The sequence below is a fragment of the Pan paniscus genome, chromosome 9 (assembly GCF_029289425.2).
Source record: "Pan paniscus chromosome 9, NHGRI_mPanPan1-v2.0_pri, whole genome shotgun sequence".
Classification (NCBI taxonomy): domain Eukaryota; kingdom Metazoa; phylum Chordata; class Mammalia; order Primates; family Hominidae; genus Pan; species Pan paniscus.
Window position 1 is genome coordinate 103982360 of NC_073258.2, and position 16999 is coordinate 103999358.

At 34.1% G+C, this 16999-nt stretch overlaps 1 protein-coding gene across 2 annotated transcripts in view; it reads left to right on the forward strand.

Annotated features, from left to right (window-relative positions):
• DYNC2H1 (dynein cytoplasmic 2 heavy chain 1) overlaps positions 1-16999 on the forward strand; it is a 374041-nt gene that overhangs the window by 77805 nt on the left and 279237 nt on the right. For both annotated transcript variants that reach the window (XM_003828371.5, XM_003828370.6), the window contains exons 43-51: positions 391-637; positions 1547-1698; positions 2722-2866; positions 4571-4673; positions 5149-5316; positions 10988-11118; positions 12282-12530; positions 13055-13163; positions 16665-16778. In XM_003828371.5, coding sequence (XP_003828419.1) covers positions 391-637; positions 1547-1698; positions 2722-2866; positions 4571-4673; positions 5149-5316; positions 10988-11118; positions 12282-12530; positions 13055-13163; positions 16665-16778 — 1418 coding nt within the window. The remainder of the gene's footprint in view (positions 1-390; positions 638-1546; positions 1699-2721; positions 2867-4570; positions 4674-5148; positions 5317-10987; positions 11119-12281; positions 12531-13054; positions 13164-16664; positions 16779-16999) is intronic.

The following is a 16999-nucleotide window of genomic DNA, read 5'->3' on the forward strand; positions in this document are numbered from 1 at the left end:
GGGAGTAGTAATTTTAAAAATTGTATAAAATCATAGCAATTTTTTTAAACTCATGGAACTTAAAATCCTAAAATCCTTCAACTGTGGGGAAACAGGGTTGGTATATTTAACATGTACATTATCAAACTAGATTAATTCTGAGAACTTTGATTTTTTTGGCTGAAAACAGTCCTCACAATGCCTTAAAACATGAATTTATGTTTTTCTAGTCTAAAAGTTAGAAAGTTGCTTTGATAGTTATGGAAGCCATATCTGTATTTACCATTTTTCCTATCATCATATACATTTTAGAAACTGAAATATTTATGAGATAGAAATTTCTTATTGAGTATAAAATGTATTTTGTTGATTGCATTTTTATCAAAGTCAGATGTCATGCATTTTTCGTAGGATGCTGCTCAGGTACGCATTTTCACAACTCCGGTCCACTCAAATTGCTACAGTTCATTGTAGTGCACAAACCACTTCTCGACATCTCCTGCAGAAACTGAGCCAGACTTGCATGGTAATCAGTACTAATACTGGTCGTGTATACAGACCAAAAGACTGTGAAAGACTTGTTCTGTATTTAAAAGATATCAACCTACCTAAACTTGATAAATGGGGGACCAGTACTTTGGTAGCGTTCCTACAACAGGTAAGTCATATCGCTTGAAGTGTTTTAATCTAATTGGAAACAATTTAATTTCATTAACTTTTCTTAGAAAATATTCATTCTTCATTTGGAGCCAGTTGTATCTAGCATTTGTCATGGAAATTAAACTCCTGAAACACTTCAGTCTTGTTCCAGTTCTTCTATGATTTTCCTTTCTTTAGAAGTTAGTATTACGTCAGGATAATACATGACAGGGAGAATAGAAACAGCCTTCACTTTACATCTATTACTTGTCCTTTATTCGTAAAACAAGGAGGAAAACAAAAGCTGGACATGGTGGTGGAGGTGGAGAAATTTTGCTTCATGTTTTAAAGTATGCATTCTTCTCACAGCAGTTAGACTTGGTCATTTTTTTTTCTGGCTGCTTTAACCCATTATTCTCCATTTTTGCCTGTATAAGGATTTGAGATCACATATCCTGAATCAGTGTGGAATATATTTTTTCTTTATGTTATTTACATCACATTAGAAGCTATAAATTCTTAGAGTTTATTACGGTATAGGTCCAAATTTAGGCTTATTATGTAACTGCAGAATATGATAAAATATTTACAGAAAAAAACAAAAATATTTTTCTCATATTTTTCCTGATACTTTCATTTTCTAGGCTAATTGTACTCAATTTATAATATCATTGCATTTTAGTGTTTATTAGAGAGAAAAGCATTTTAAACAGTAGGATAATTTAGCTAACATTCATAGAACACAGAGATTTGAACAGTATTATTTTTCAGTGATATAATAATTTAAGATACCCTTTAATTTAAAATTCTTGAGTTAGATAGATGATGATTGCATTTAGAAATAATTGAAACTTAGGCAAAAATATCCTTTATCATGATTAGGAAATCTTAGATAAAAAACGTTTAAAATATATTTATTTTCAAATAGATATTGACATATCAAGGATTTTATGATGAAAATTTGGAATGGGTTGGTCTAGAAAACATTCAAATTGTGGCTTCTATGTCAGCTGGAGGAAGACTGGGAAGACATAAACTTACTACCAGATTTACTTCCATCGTTCGTCTTTGTTCTATAGAGTATGTATCTTTGTGTTTCAGATTTTTTAATTTGGGAAGATATCATATATAAATGAATTTTATTTAAAGTATTTATGATAATACTTTAAAATTTAGAATATAAAAATGGTCAAACTTAACCTCTGATATTTTTTCCTACCCTTCTCAAAATATAGGCAATAATTTAGGATGATAAAAGCTTTAATCAAAGCATCTTATTTATGATATGTTTAACAGGAAATAAAACGAAACTGTTTTGTGTAGTCTGTGTTCCAAAATGTCAATCTCAGGAGTCTGAATGGTGGATTTTAGATTTAAATGTTTTATGCAGTTCATGAAACAAAAATACCATCAAATTTATGAAGATAACAAAAAGAGAATTTCAATCTGAACAAGGGAGAATTAGGGTCATTTTAATGGCTGGTGGCATCAATGCTTATCATCTCCATGGGCCATAATTACAGAGACTATGGCAATATCTCCTCTGTTTATATTTAATATACATTATATTACATTACAAATATTGAATATTACAAAACCTTATTTGTATACTTTTGTGCTAATTGTACTCCATCAATTAACCTTTTTTTTTTCTGGAAATATTCCTGCTGCCAGTTAAACCATATTGAAATACATTTTGGTTTGGGAGAAAGGGGTTGATTTTATTTGTTGTATTAGTTTTACTTTTATAGTTCTGAGGTGGATTACTGCCCTGTGTACAGACCTTATGTAACTCAAAAATGCTTTTCAAAAGTAAAATTTTCCTTTTGGTCTTTTCTGAAGATCAGTGATATGTTTTAACATAATTTCTTGGGGTTCTCTAACACCTTCTGGTATTTGACAATAGATATTTCGGGATCGAATTTGGTTGAAATGAGAATGGATCGGGGCGATGAGCCTAGTCTTAGCCCCCTGGGTAAGCTTTGGAGATATGTAGGTCTTAGAGCAGCACAGTTTCAAAACCACTGTTGTAACTTAACATTGAAATATTAATTTGGAATACTGATTTATTTCAGCTTTCTTCTTATATGCCATTTTTTTTAGTTACCCAGAAAGAGAGCAGTTACAAACGATTTATGGAGCATATTTGGAACCAGTTCTACATAAAAATCTGAAGAATCATTCTATTTGGGGTTCTTCATCAAAAATTTATCTTTTAGCAGGATCTATGGTACAAGTGTATGAACAGGTAGATATGCATCTAAATTGTAGCTTTCATGTCTATTAGTATCATTTCTAAAGGTCTACTTTTAATTCTGACCTCTGTGTTGACACCCAGGCTTTACTTTCCTGTTTATTAGACTTTTCTAGTAGAGAGTAACTGTGAAGACAGGTGCTGTGTGTGCCTTATTCACTGTTGTATCCATGGCACAGTTTCTAATAGGCACTCGATATTTGTTGAATGAATGCATTTGTGGTAGATGGTTATTCTGCTGTCAGCTCAAATTTGGCATATTTAGAATTGAGTTTATCTTCTTTCCCAAAACGATCTTTTTCCTGACTTCTATCAGTTTGTGTCTTCCAGGCTTCAAACCTGCAAGAAGTCTTTGATGTTTCTTTCTTTCTTCCTGACTGTGAGGAAATGTCTAAAGTATTCTTCCTAGATAAAATGGGGAAGATACTTGAAAGTAGGCATTGAGGATGCACAAAACATTTGTTGAGCACCTTTTCTTGCCAGTAGTAGTCCTAGGGATGTAAAGATGACTTAGTTTATTTTCACTGAATGTTCGCAGTCTAATGAGGGGCTGAGTCATATAAATAAAGTATTAATGCAGTGTAATAAATGTAGCAATAACAGTATGTCTAACTTACAGAGATAGCACAGAGGAGGAGTAAATAACTTTGTTGTATATGGTAGTTGTTAAGGAGGAGGTAAAGTTTGATCTGAGTTTTGAAAAATTAATAGAAATTCCCCAAGTTGCTGGAGGTGAAAGAATGTCTTCTTAGATAAAGGGAATAGCGTGTACAAGTTATAGACATGTTTGTGGAAGATGCTTTTTATAATATTGGAGTCGAAGTGGGGATAGGTAAGTTTAAAAGCAAGAAATTCCTTTTTTTAAAAAAATAAAGATGTTAAGCAATCAAGATCAGAATAAGAGTAATGGCTCTGTCCATAGAGAGGAAGGGACAGGCATTTTACCGGTTGGTTGTATGTTGAAGAGAGATACTTTGATTTGTTCAGTGACTTCTTGAACATAAATTGTTTTAATGGTTCCCAGCATTAAAAAATGGGTCTTACCTAGACCTGTGAGTACCTTGGAATTGCAACCATCATATTTAAAGGTTAGGTTTGTTTTTATTGAATTCTTCTGTTCAGCAGGGCTTTTTAGCCTTTTTTTTTTTTTTTTTTTGGCCATCTGTTGAAGCCTATGAACCCTTCTTAGAATATAAGTATATATATATTTTTTTCTTTTTCTTTTTTTTTTTTTTTTTTGAGATGGAGTCTCGCTTTGTCACCCAGGTTGTAGTGCAGTGGCACGATCTCAGCTCACTGCAACCTCTGCCTCCTTGGTTCAAGTGATTCTTCTGCCTTAGCCTCCCAAGTAGCTGGGACTACAAGCATGTGCCACCATGCCCAGCCAATTTTTATATTTTTTGTAGAGACGGGGTTTTGCCATATTGGCCAGGCTGGTCTTGAACTGCTGACCTCGTGATCTGCCCCCACTCAGCCTCTGAAAGTGCTGGGATTATAGGCATGAGCAACTGCGCCCGACCAGAATGTTTTTAAGTGCATAAAATATAGTATAAAGATAATGAAGTCAATTATATTGAAATCCAGTTCCATCTACAGGTAGAAATTGGTATTCCTCTGAGTCTAAGGAGACTGAAAAATTTATAACATGATTATTATTTAAGGCAGTAGAAAGATTGTTTACTGTATTTTCTTTTTCAGGTGCAAGCCAAATTTACAGTTGATGATTATAGTCACTATTTCTTTACTCCTTGCATTCTTACCCAATGGGTTCTTGGCTTATTTAGATATGATTTAGAAGGAGGTGAGTTTTGCTAGTGTGTATCTTGTGTGTGTGTGTGTGTGTGCACATTTATTCTCTAGATTGTATTTGTAATAGATAAGTTAAATGAGTATTATATCACAAGTTATATTATTAAATAGAAATATTTTTATTAAAATTATTATATTTCTTCTTCCAAACTGTGTATGATTGTCCCTATTAAAACTTCCTTTTGGGAAAAATGAAATCATTATATTTGAGGCAAAGCGTATTTAGTATACTTTCTGGAATTATTTTTGTTGAACAACTAGAGATGATAGTATTTAATGTCATCTTTAAGTAATCACAAACGTACCAACTTATTAACAAAATGAATTTTAACTTTTTTTCCTTTCTTCCATTTATCTGATGCCAAAATTATGGTATGTAGACACCTGCTATTTCTTTCTAATTTTATGTTAAACATATTATTTAAAAATCATTATATTACAATTAAATAAAATTTTGCCTTTTCTAGGATCCTCAAACCATCCACTAGATTATGTGTTAGAAATTGTAGCATATGAAGCACGGCGCTTATTTCGTGACAAAATTGTTGGTGCAAAGGAACTTCATTTATTTGACATCATTTTAACATCAGTGTTTCAAGGAGATTGGGGCTCAGACATATTAGACAATATGTCAGGTAATGTAATAGAGCTTATGCAAATACATAACTATTACAAGGATTTCAGAAATATTTTTCTTACCCAGAGCATGATTTTATAGGTCTAAACAAATAAAAACTTTGAATAATTTTAATATTATTTTTCCATAAGGTACAGCTTAGTCTTTTTTGCTGGATTTCAGTAATCATGTTTCAATCAAAATATAATGGCAATTATTTTTTTCTTAGAAAAAAGTTCAGGCCATACTGTTTTACATTGGCAATGCAAGATTATTTTAATAAAAGTTTTTTTTTGAAAAACAGTTACATGTATATAAAACATGAAGATCATTGGGAAAATTCATATTTGATTGTCATGACCTTTTGCCTAAGAGCAATGGCTATTCTTATTCCTGTCACTACCTATAATGTCATTAGCATAGAACTTACATATGCTTGTTACCATCTTCATCTATTGTTATTGTAAAGAAAGCATAACACCAGTCAAAGGTGCTGTGTTGCATTTGCAACTATTACTGCTTAATAACCAATTTGCATTTTGAAAACTATTGTGGGAGTAATGTATGTAATATGAAAGTCATCCTTGCGAGAGGGCCTTTCATTAAAAGAAGATTGCAATATGGAAATATTTCCTAATAAAACTGCTGTCAGGCCACAAAAGGTGCTTATTTTTTCAGAGGATAAAGCTAGGCTTCAAAAATATTTTATATAATAAATACATTTTATACAATTACTTTTAATGGCAAAACCACAATTACTTCTGCACCAACATATACATTTAGTATATTGTACATTTCTAGATTTGATATTGGTCTGAGATCCATGAGTACCTATCCTAAAGGGAACTTCGAGGGTGGGAAAGATGTTTAGATTGACAGAAAGAATTTTCTAGGTGCTCCTGAGTTTTTGAATCAGGAAATGGGTTCAAGAGAAACTTCAAGAAGGATGAAATGCTGAGAGAAGCCTGATCATATTAATAGTTCAGAGTTTGCTTGACTTGGAGTGAGGGTTTATGTCATTATGACCTGTAGCTTGCATGGCTTAGTGTGGAGAAGCTTAGGTTCTTAAATGATGCTATCTTTCTCAGTCTGAAAATTGAGTCAGTAGTGTCTCTTTTTGCAAAGAGTGGCATATCCTTTGGGCATAAGACAGTATTGGCACCTAATTGGGTGTCTGAATCCTCTGAAGAGTTTGGTATCTTTCACAGTCTCCTGTCTAAGACTCAATAAATAAAATATGTCTTTTTTTGTTATTTTTCTCTTCAGTGAAAGGTTTTCTTTTTCTTTTCTTTTTTCTTTTTCTTTTTTTTTTTATTTTGAGACAGGTTTCATTCTTGTTGCCCAGGCTGGAGCGCAAAGGTGCAATCTCGGCCCACCGCAACCTCCGCCTCCCGGGTTTAACTGATTTTCCTGCCTCAGCCTCCCGAGTAGCTGGTATTACAGGCATGTGCCACCACGCCCGACTAATTTTGTATTTTTTTTTTTAGTAGAGACAGGGCTTCTCCATGTTGGTCAGGCTGGTCTCAAACTCCTGAACTCAGGTGATCTGCCCGCCTTGGCCTCCCAAGGTGCTGGGATTAGCTGTAAGCCACCACACCCAGCCAGATTTTCTTTTTTAAAAATACAGTTTTGACATATGTTAGATCTAGGCATATAGGATTTTCACATATTGAAAGATAAGCTTATTAAGAAAAATTTAATCTTGGAGACATAAAAATAAACTAGATACATTCTTGTCCTTAAGAAGATTGTAATCTAATGACAGAAACAGATATAAAAATCTTTGCTTACAATGATAACTATTGCTAGTGTGGTTAGATGCCACAAATGTTATAGCAGTTATAGCACCACAGGATCTATAATGTTACCCTTTTGTAGCCATACTCACTTCTCTCCCATCTCCTGGAAACTACTAATCTGTTGTTTCTTTAATTTTGTCATTTCAAGAAAGTTATCTTGACTCAACCTGTTTCTCTGGAGATACATGCCGATTGTTTTGTTTCGATAGCTCGTTTCTTTTTATTGCTTTTTATTCCATCATATGAATATACCACTCTTTTTTTTAACCCTTTATCTACTGAAAGACATCTGGGTTGTTTTCAGTTTTTGGCTGTTAGGAATGAAGCTGCTATGAATACTCTTGTACAGGTTTTTGTGTGAACATACATTTTTGTTTTCTGTAATAAATGCTCAGGAATGCAATTGCAGGGTTGTGTGGTGCTTGCATGCTTACTTTTTTAAGCAACTAACAGGCTGTTTTTTATAGCGGTATTGTTCCTCATCATTGTCAGCATTTGGTGTTGTTACTATTTTGTATTTTAGCCATTCATGTAAGTGTATATAGATATGTCATTGTGGCTTTAATTTGCATTTTGCTAAGGGCTAGTGAACTTGAACATCTTTTTATGTAATATTTGCTGTCTGTATGTCCTCTTTGGTGGAATGTCTTCATTTCTTTTATCCATTTTCTAATCAGATTTTTTTTTTTAAATTTGAGACGTAGTCTCACTCTGTTTCCCAGGCTGGAGTGCAGTGGTGTAATCTCTGCTTACTGCAACCTCTACCTCCTGGGCTCAAGCGATTCTTCTGCCTCAGCCTCCCGAGTAGCTGGGATTACAGGCGTGCACCACCTCGCCCAGCTAATTTTTGTATTTTTAGTAGAGACGCGGTTTCATCATGTTGGGTAGGCTGGTTTTGAACTCCTGACCTGAAATGATCCACCTGCCTCAGCCTCCCAAAGTGCTGGGATTACAGGCATGAGCCACTGCAGCCAGCAATTGGTTTGTTACTGTTGAGTTTTGAGAATATGTGTATATTAGAGATACCAATCCTTTGTTGGATATATGGTTTGCAAATATATTCTCCCTCTCAGTAGGCTTGTCTCTTCATCCCCTTAACAGGGTCTTTCACAGATAAAAAGTTTTTATATAATTTTGTGAAGCCTAACCTATCATTTTTCATCATAAGGATCTGTTGATGTCGAGTTTAAGGAGTCTGTCTAGTTGTAGATCCTGAAGATTTTCTCCTATATTTTCCTTAAAAGTTTATAGTTTTATGTTTTACATTTGAGTCAGTGGTCCATTGTGAGTCAATTTCTGTGTAGTGAATGAGACTTAGGTCAAGGTTTATTTTTCTGCCTATGGACGTTTATTTACTCCAGCATCGTTTGTTGAAAAGGCTATCTTTCTGCCTGAATTGCTTTTGCAGCTTTGTCAAAAATTGGTAACATGGTTCTATTTCTGGGTTCTCCATTGATGTATGTATCTGTCCTTCTGCCAGTACCACACTGTCTTGATTAGCTACTATGTAAGTTGTGAAATTGGTTTAGACTGATTCTGCCTACTTTAGACTTCTTTCTCAAAATTGTTTTAGCTATTTCTGCTTCTTTGTCTTTTCATATAGATTTTAGAATAATCGTTTCTGAATCCATAAACAATGTTGCTGAGATTCTGATAGGAATTGCTTAAATCAGTATGTGGGTTTGGGGAGAATTGACATCTTTTCTCTGTTGAGTCTGCCCATTTTCTCCATTTATCTAATCCCTCTATTTATTTAGGTCTTTGCTTTATTTCATTAGTGTTGTGTAGTTTTTAGCATTCAAGTATTATACATGTTATGTTAGATTTATACCTAACTTATACCTAAGTTTTAAATTTGTTAAAACAATTGTAAGTGCTCAAACTGTGTTTTGAAGGATGAATATAGTAAGCGAAGGATATTCCAGACAAGGGAAAAACAATGTGCAAAGAAACAGAGGCTTGAGAAAACTAGAGTATATAGTGCAGAGAGAGTTAGAAGATTCAAGCAATCAGTGAAGCCAGATTATAGAGGGCCATCATTAGGAGTTTGGTGTTTTGTTTTGTTTTAGGAAGTGGAAAGCTATATGTGACATTGCAGTGGTGTGGCACAATCAGGTTTTGTTTTTGTATGTGTTATGCTAGTAGTAGTGAGGATGTACTTGAGGAGGCAGAAACTTATAGCAGGGATACAAGGTAAGAGCCTACTGCAATAGTCCAAGTGAGAAATGATGAGATGTGAGGATAATAGTTCAGTTTTGTACATGTGCTTTGAATGTTTGCAATCTTTCTTCATGTCTTTTGGAAGTCTACATAGAGTTGATCATTTATGAGGGTAGGAATCATGTTTGTCTTACTCAATACTTATCTCAGGCAGAAAGTACCTTGTTTAAACACAGGTGCTCAATAGGTAAGTATTGAGCCAATGAATGCATGAATTATATGTGTGTTAAGCAATTGGAAATACAGGACTAGCCCAGAACATAGGAGTTTTGCCTAAAGATAAGTAGTAGGTGAGTTTTTGGTATATAAATTGTTGATAATTTAACTGACAAAAAAAGATTAAATGATTCGGAGAGAATTTTGGAATTAAAAGACTAGAAGGCTGAAATTGGACCCCAGGGAATGTCAGTATATAAGGGATAAAGCAGAAAACTGAAAAGGACTGGTAGTTGTGGCGTGATAAGTAGGGTTATAGAGATGCAAGTGCAAAAGAAGAGATGCACAAAGGTCATGTTGGGATAATGATTGCAAAGAAGATTTAGATTTGGAGATTATGACTATATTATTGTTCCCAAATAAGAGTTTTAGTATAGTAGCCTGTACAGATAGAAAATAATGTAAAAAAATGTGATGGTGAAAGTAGGGAGAACATGACGTAACTTGGGTCTAGGGAAGGTAAGGTTGTTATTTTAGGGGAGTGTAGAACTGAGCATGTGACAAGGATGCTTGGTGGAACAGTCTCCCAGAAGAGTTGGGAAGGAAAAAGTTCAATAGAATGGTGAATAGACTTTCCTTGTATGGTAACAGGAACATTGCTATAGGTAGATTTAAGGGAAGTTTGGGGGATTTTTGTTTTCTAATTAAAATTTGGTCAGTTTTTTTTTTTAAACATTAGGGCTGTTTTTGGTGTTAATACATCCATGTCCTTTCTCAAGGAGAGTTTTGAGATTGTTTTATTTGCTAATTTTATGCGAACTACTTTTAACTTACAAATTTTATGGAGATTCTGAAGAAGAAGGAAAATGGGACAAACTGAGAATAGACAGTGGGGAGTAGTAGGAGAAAAGTAGAAGGAATCCAGTTCATTTCAGGAGAAAGAAGTGAGGGGGCAGAATATAGACTAGTGGTGCCATCAGTCACTTTTCAGGTAGAGTTTGATATTGCAATTGAAGGTCTTTGTATTTCTTTTCTATTTATTTATTTTTTTGAGATAGATCTCACTCTCTTGTCCAGGCTGGAGTGCAGTGGTGCAATCATGGCTCACGGCAGCCTTAAACTCCTGGGCTCAAGTGATCCTCTTGCCTTAGCTTCCCAAGTAGCTAGGACCACAGGTGCATGCCACCACACCTGGCTAATTTTTAAATTTTTTATAGAGATGGACTTGCTATGTTGCCTAAGCTGGCCTTGACCTCCTGGGCTGAAGTAATCCTCCTGCCTTGGCCTCCAAAAGTGCTGGTATTATAGGCGTGGGCCACCTTGCCTGGCTCAGTCATTGTATTTCACCTGATTTTATTGACCTTACAATGTACACTTTAAAGTATTTTGCCTTTGCCTTTCTGGAGATGATCTTATTTGGATTATTAACTTAAAAATTGTTTAGTAAGCAATGTATTTGTTGAACTCTCATTACGAGTAATGCATATAAAACAAAAATATCATTTATTTCCACAGATAGTTTCTATGTTACATGGGGAGCTCGGCATAATTCAGGAGCAAGGGCAGCCCCAGGACAACCATTACCTCCACATGGAAAACCACTTGGAAAACTAAACTCTACTGATCTCAAGGATGTTATTAAAAAGGTATAATATGAATCAGTAATTGGAACTGGGATTTGGTCATTATAGTCTTTTAAAAATATTTATTGTAAAGATTTAGAGGGCATGAATATGATAGATTGTAGAATAGGCAAAGCTGGCTCTTATCTTTTGGAGTTTAGTCCATTGTGGCAGATGTAACGAGATGCACCTATACTTACATAGATATGTGTAAAATTGCTAAGACACATTTTGGGCAAAGGTATGTTGGAAATATTAATGAGGTTTAATATTAATCAGGAAATTACTCTGAAGCAGTGGTTGTCAAACTTTAGAGAGCATTAGAGTCATGTAGAGATTAGAAAATATGCAGATTCCTGGGTCTCATCCTCTTAAGTGTCAGATTCATTAGGTGACCCAGGTAGTCCAGATGTCTAACAGGCTCCCAGATGATGTTGATGCTGCTGGTCCGCTGAAACTTTGAGTAGCGCTATCCTAGAGAGTTTCTTTCTCTTTTAAAGTTTAGTTATAATCAAGAAGAAGAAACGGTATTGCAAATGATTGCTTTAAAAATTAATATTTATATTGAATGTTAGTGTGGATTTTATGTCAGGAAACATTTTTTCATGGTCTGGTAAACTGATTCGCCTGGAATGGATGTTGCAAAGTTTTGAAGCGTTGAAAGTTGTTAAGTATGTAAAGTCTAATTTTCTTTCTCCCTTCCTGCACTCCATCAGGTAGTCCCTGGCAGAGCATGGTACCTGTGTTAGCTTTTGATTCATTCCCAAGCAATGCGAAAGAACAAACATTCACAAAAGATTTTTTAGGCACTAGGTTTCTAGAGTTTGGGGATTTTTTTCATGGTCTATGCACACTGATTCATAACAACTAATAAAATTTGAGCAATTTTAAAGTTTTATAATTAACCTGCTATCTCATGCTGCTTTTTATTAGTGTAGCAGTGACCAAAAGTAACTGATTTTCACGGACCCTTGAACTTATTTGACATGAGTTTTTCCTTAGAGAATGCCAATATATTTATCCAGGATGACCGGACATGTAAAATATTGAGTGTGAGATGATATGTAGTCACTTTACTTTTTTTCTTGAATGTATCAAAAATATAATATTTTAACCTAGGTAAGTAACATTTTTATTATGTAATTAGGGCTTATATTAATTATAAAATATTCTGCTTTTTTTAAAAGGGTCTTATTCATTATGGACGAGATAACCAGAATTTAGACATTTTACTTTTCCACGAAGTCTTGGAGTATATGTCTAGGATAGATAGAGTGCTGAGTTTCCCTGGAGGTTCACTTCTATTAGCAGGACGCAGTGGTGTAGGTCGTCGGACCATCACTTCTTTAGTCAGTCACATGCATGGAGCGGTCCTGTTTTCTCCAAAGATTTCCAGAGGATATGAACTGAAGCAGTTCAAAAATGATCTCAAACATGTGAGTTGCCCACTCTCTTTTGCTTTATTTGGTTTTAAATTACATTGGTTATTACTCTAAACATCTTTAAAGACCTTTAGTTCTCTGTTATACAATGTAGTCTTTATTTTAATTTAGATTATTTTTTCCATGATTATTAGAAAATTACATTTTTATCTATAGACAGGAAAGAGAATACTATTAGAATTTCTAGGAAGCAGATACTCCAGGTCATGGGATGTTAGACAGACATGAATGGTAAACAGAAGGATGGAATTTACATAGGAAATATATGGGTAGTGATAAAAATGATCTGCTTGTTTTAATTTTAATGGCCTAGCTGTAAAATAATTAGTATTTACTTAGGGGTTGGATTTACTTTCCAAATTATGTGGCTAAAGTTTGATTTTTAATTATTAAAATGGAAATAAATGAATAAATAAACACATGATACTGGCATACTTTACATACAAATACAAAATGTTAATTTTTAACTGTACCAAAAATACTTAAAGGGCACTAAAAAATATTTTCTGATTTTGCAGGTGCTGCAACTTGCAGGAATTGAAGCACAACAGGTAGTTTTACTTCTTGAGGATTACCAGTTTGTACATCCTACATTTTTGGAGATGATCAATAGCCTTTTGTCTTCAGGCAAGTGAACAGTTTCTTTTAGAAGAAAATAAAAATAATGGCATAAAAATTATCCAAGTAAAATTATCTTGTGCAAAATTTATTTGTTTTGGAGAACTTTTGGCATAGTTCTTACTTAGGAGACATGGTGTTAAACATGCTCATGGCAGGAGAATTGAGAGACTCCATTTTTATAAAACCAATAATTTAAGACATATAAAAATTGTTAATATTGAGTATTGGTGAATATTCAGTAAAATTGACTTTTACATATACTTTTGCTGGGTTATTATCTGTTATAACCTTTGGGAAAATTATCATCTAGGACTTATTAAAAGCTGTGCCATACTCTTTGATGTACCATTCTATTATCTGTAGGAATTTAACCCACAGAAATAAAAGTAGTATGTAAGAAAATAGGTAGTATAATTTATAATCACAAACATTTGATAGAACCTTCCTATCAGTAGTGGCATGGTTGTATAACTATATAATAGTATGGCCTTAGTATGGATATATGAATATACATATACTCCAGATATATGAAATTCCACATAATGCTACACATTAGTGCCCACATTTCATGTGTCTGGAATATAGTTGCATTCATTAACCTGGAAAAATGCACATTCTCCTTCTTCAGTTGGATATTACAAATCAAGTAATAAGTAATCTTGTTTGCTTGCTTGTTTGTTTATTTATTTATTTTGAGGCAGAGTCTTGTTCTGTCGCCAGGCTGGAGTGCAGTGACATGATCTCGGCTCACTGCAACCTCCCCCTCCCAGGTTCAAGTGATTCTCCTGCCTCAGCCTCCTGAGTAGCTGGGATTACAGGCATGCGCCACCATGCCTGGCTAATTTTTGTAATTTTAGTAGAAACAGGGTTTCACCATGTTGGCCAGGATGGTCTCGAACTCCTGACTTCAGGTGATCCTCCCGCCTTGGCCTCCCAAAGTGCTGGGATTACAGATGTGAGCCACCGCATCTGGCCAGTAATCTTGTTTTTTAAAAGAAGAAATTAAAATTATTTTTAAGGAAAAAAGGAACTTATATGTACTTTATGCATCTGTATAATAGAAAAATACCACTTGAAAGAGGACTGTCTTAATACAAATACTCTCTAGAAATTTATGGCTAAGTGGGCTCTCTATGTATCTGGAATTCTATGGATTGTAGAGATATTTATTGTTTTATGTTTTCAAGATTTCTATGGTTTGAAAATCATTACTTGCATTTTGCCTCTGAGATAAGTTCGAGTCTTGTTTTTCCTCTGAGATATAACATGAAGCACTGTCCATTTATATTCCTCAGCATTTCTCACCCCTAATTGCACGTTAGAATCACTAGGATAATTAAAAACAACAACAACAACAACTAAAAACAAATCCTTTGCTACTACCCTAAATCCATTGAATTAAAATCTCTGGGGTATGGTGGGAGTATCATTTGGCTATTGTGACTCCCTAATTGAGTCTCTGCAACCTGAACTAAGAACTGTTGCTACTCTTCTGTGGCTCTGTCCCCAGCAAACTGTGGTACTCTCCTGCTGTCTGTGATGTTACCTGACCTTTTTGGTGTCTTCCTGGGGAGGACGCTTGCGAATTCCTGTATTTCTTCCTTTTTTTTGAAGAATTTATGAAGTTTGTTAGAATATTTCTATGAGTAATCACTGTTAGTGATTGGGAGGAAGTAGCTTAGTTTTAAACTTGGATCAAGAGTGTTTTGTTATTTAAGTACAAAATAAACCTTAAAAACTAGTTTCAATTGTATGGGTGGTATCACTGTGGGGATCAAAGGACAAAGTTATATGAACTCATTTTCAACTCAGTTTTCAATAAATACTTGCTTTGTATCATGCTAGTGCTCTGAGGAGAAATTTTCTTCAGAATTTAACAGCTTTGGTTAAATAATATGTAATATTTAAACATTAGTGCCCAGATGAGAAATACAGACCAGGATGCTCTAATTAGACAAGTGGTAGATCCATTTCTGTTAAAGAGTTGAGGGATAATGGCTTAGTGAAAGTGGTAGTACTTGAGTGGACTTAGAGCGTTCCATCTTTTGATATTTAAGGAATACATTCCTGCGTATTGCTTCAGTTGTCACTAGATGGAGACATTGTTCATTTTGGCTGATGAGACCAGAAACACAGATTTTTTTTTTTTTTTTTTTTGGAAAGCAAACATTCAGATAAGCACTAACCTAATAATCATTATTTTAAGACAAATTGGTCTTTATTATCAAGACATAATTGTAAAAATGAGAAGTCAAATCTTGGCATTTTATTTTCAGAGGAAGTATTCAGTAGGCTTGGTTTCTTTTTTCTATTTCAAATTCTTATTCCCTAATGTGTATAATATATAGATAGAGCTGACATTTTTTGCTAAATTTAAGGAATCAAAAATATCTTGGTATGTCTAAAATTTGAAGAAAAACATATGCAGATTTATGTGTGCATGTGTTCAAGTACGTACAAGCTTGTGGGGTGGGGGTGGTCTGGTGCCTCTTAGTTGAACCTAAAGAAAAGTAGGGATCAGACTGTGATGGGCCTTATATGAATGCATTATTTTGGATATGTAGCAAAGGACTTTTCACTTAATGTTATAGTTTCTTGTGAATTGTAAACATATTGGCTTAACAAATATTTATTAAATGCCTCTTATATGCAGGACCAAGTTTTAAATACTGTTACAATTTGTTGAAGTGAACAAGATGTGCTCCAGGCCCTCTATCTTTAAGTCTGTCTTTAAGACTAAAGTTGTAGTCTGAATCAACTTTGATTTTCCTTTCATCATTCTATTCATCATCATCATTTGGCCTGCATAGTAGCAGGCCATGGACCAGTTCTTCTGATTTCTAGTACAAGTTCATCTTTTCATTCATTCATTTATGTAAAACATATTTTTGTTCTAGATACTTAGGTAAGAATATTCTAGGGTTAAATGTTGAACATTGTCAAATATTTGTCCTCAGAAATTTAAAGTCTAATTGGAGATAAGAAGGAAGTAATTCATTATTAAATGATGTGATAAGTGCTAAAAAGTGATATATTTGAATAGTACGTGAAAGAGAAAGAGTGTTTAATTAGCATATGGGCAGTCAAGAAAGGCTTATGGGCATAGCAGTTAGGGAAGTAGCATCTTGAAGGATAAGAATTTATTGGGTATCAAGATAAGGGGCAGAGGATGACTGTAAGTATACATTCCAAGAAGAGAGAATATTTTGTTGTGTTTATGGAACACAAGTTTATTGAGGCTAGAGTACAAGGTCTTATGGAGGAAGATGGAAAAATAACCTGTAAAGGTAGACAGATGGCTAGTGTATGACTAGTTTGAGTGGTTTGCTTAGGTGTTTGAATTTTATCAAATGAGGGCTATAGATAAAGATTTGTGAGTCACGTAGAGGTAATAAAGTTTGTATATTTTTGGAAATAAAGATTGAATAAGAGCAGATTTTTAAATACAAAAATTGAAAAAGCATTATTCATTAAAATGTTTTCAATTAGTCTAATATTTTTCTGTAGGTGAAGTACCTGGACTCTATACTCTTGAAGAATTAGAGCCCTTGCTGTTACCACTTAAAGATCAAGCTTCACAAGATGGTTTTTTTGGACCAGTCTTCAATTACTTCACATATAGTAAGTGACATAGAATTCATTAATCAAATCAAACTGGTTTGTATGAAATATATATCATTTAATTTGCCTTATTTTCTCATTAGATTGCAAAGGTATCTTAAATCTTTTTTCTGGAGCTTTTAGAAAGTAACACGTAACTAGTGGATAGGCTAGCCTATAATAAAAACACCTGTATTAGTCTGTTTTTCCACTACTGATAAAGACTTACCTGACACTGAGCA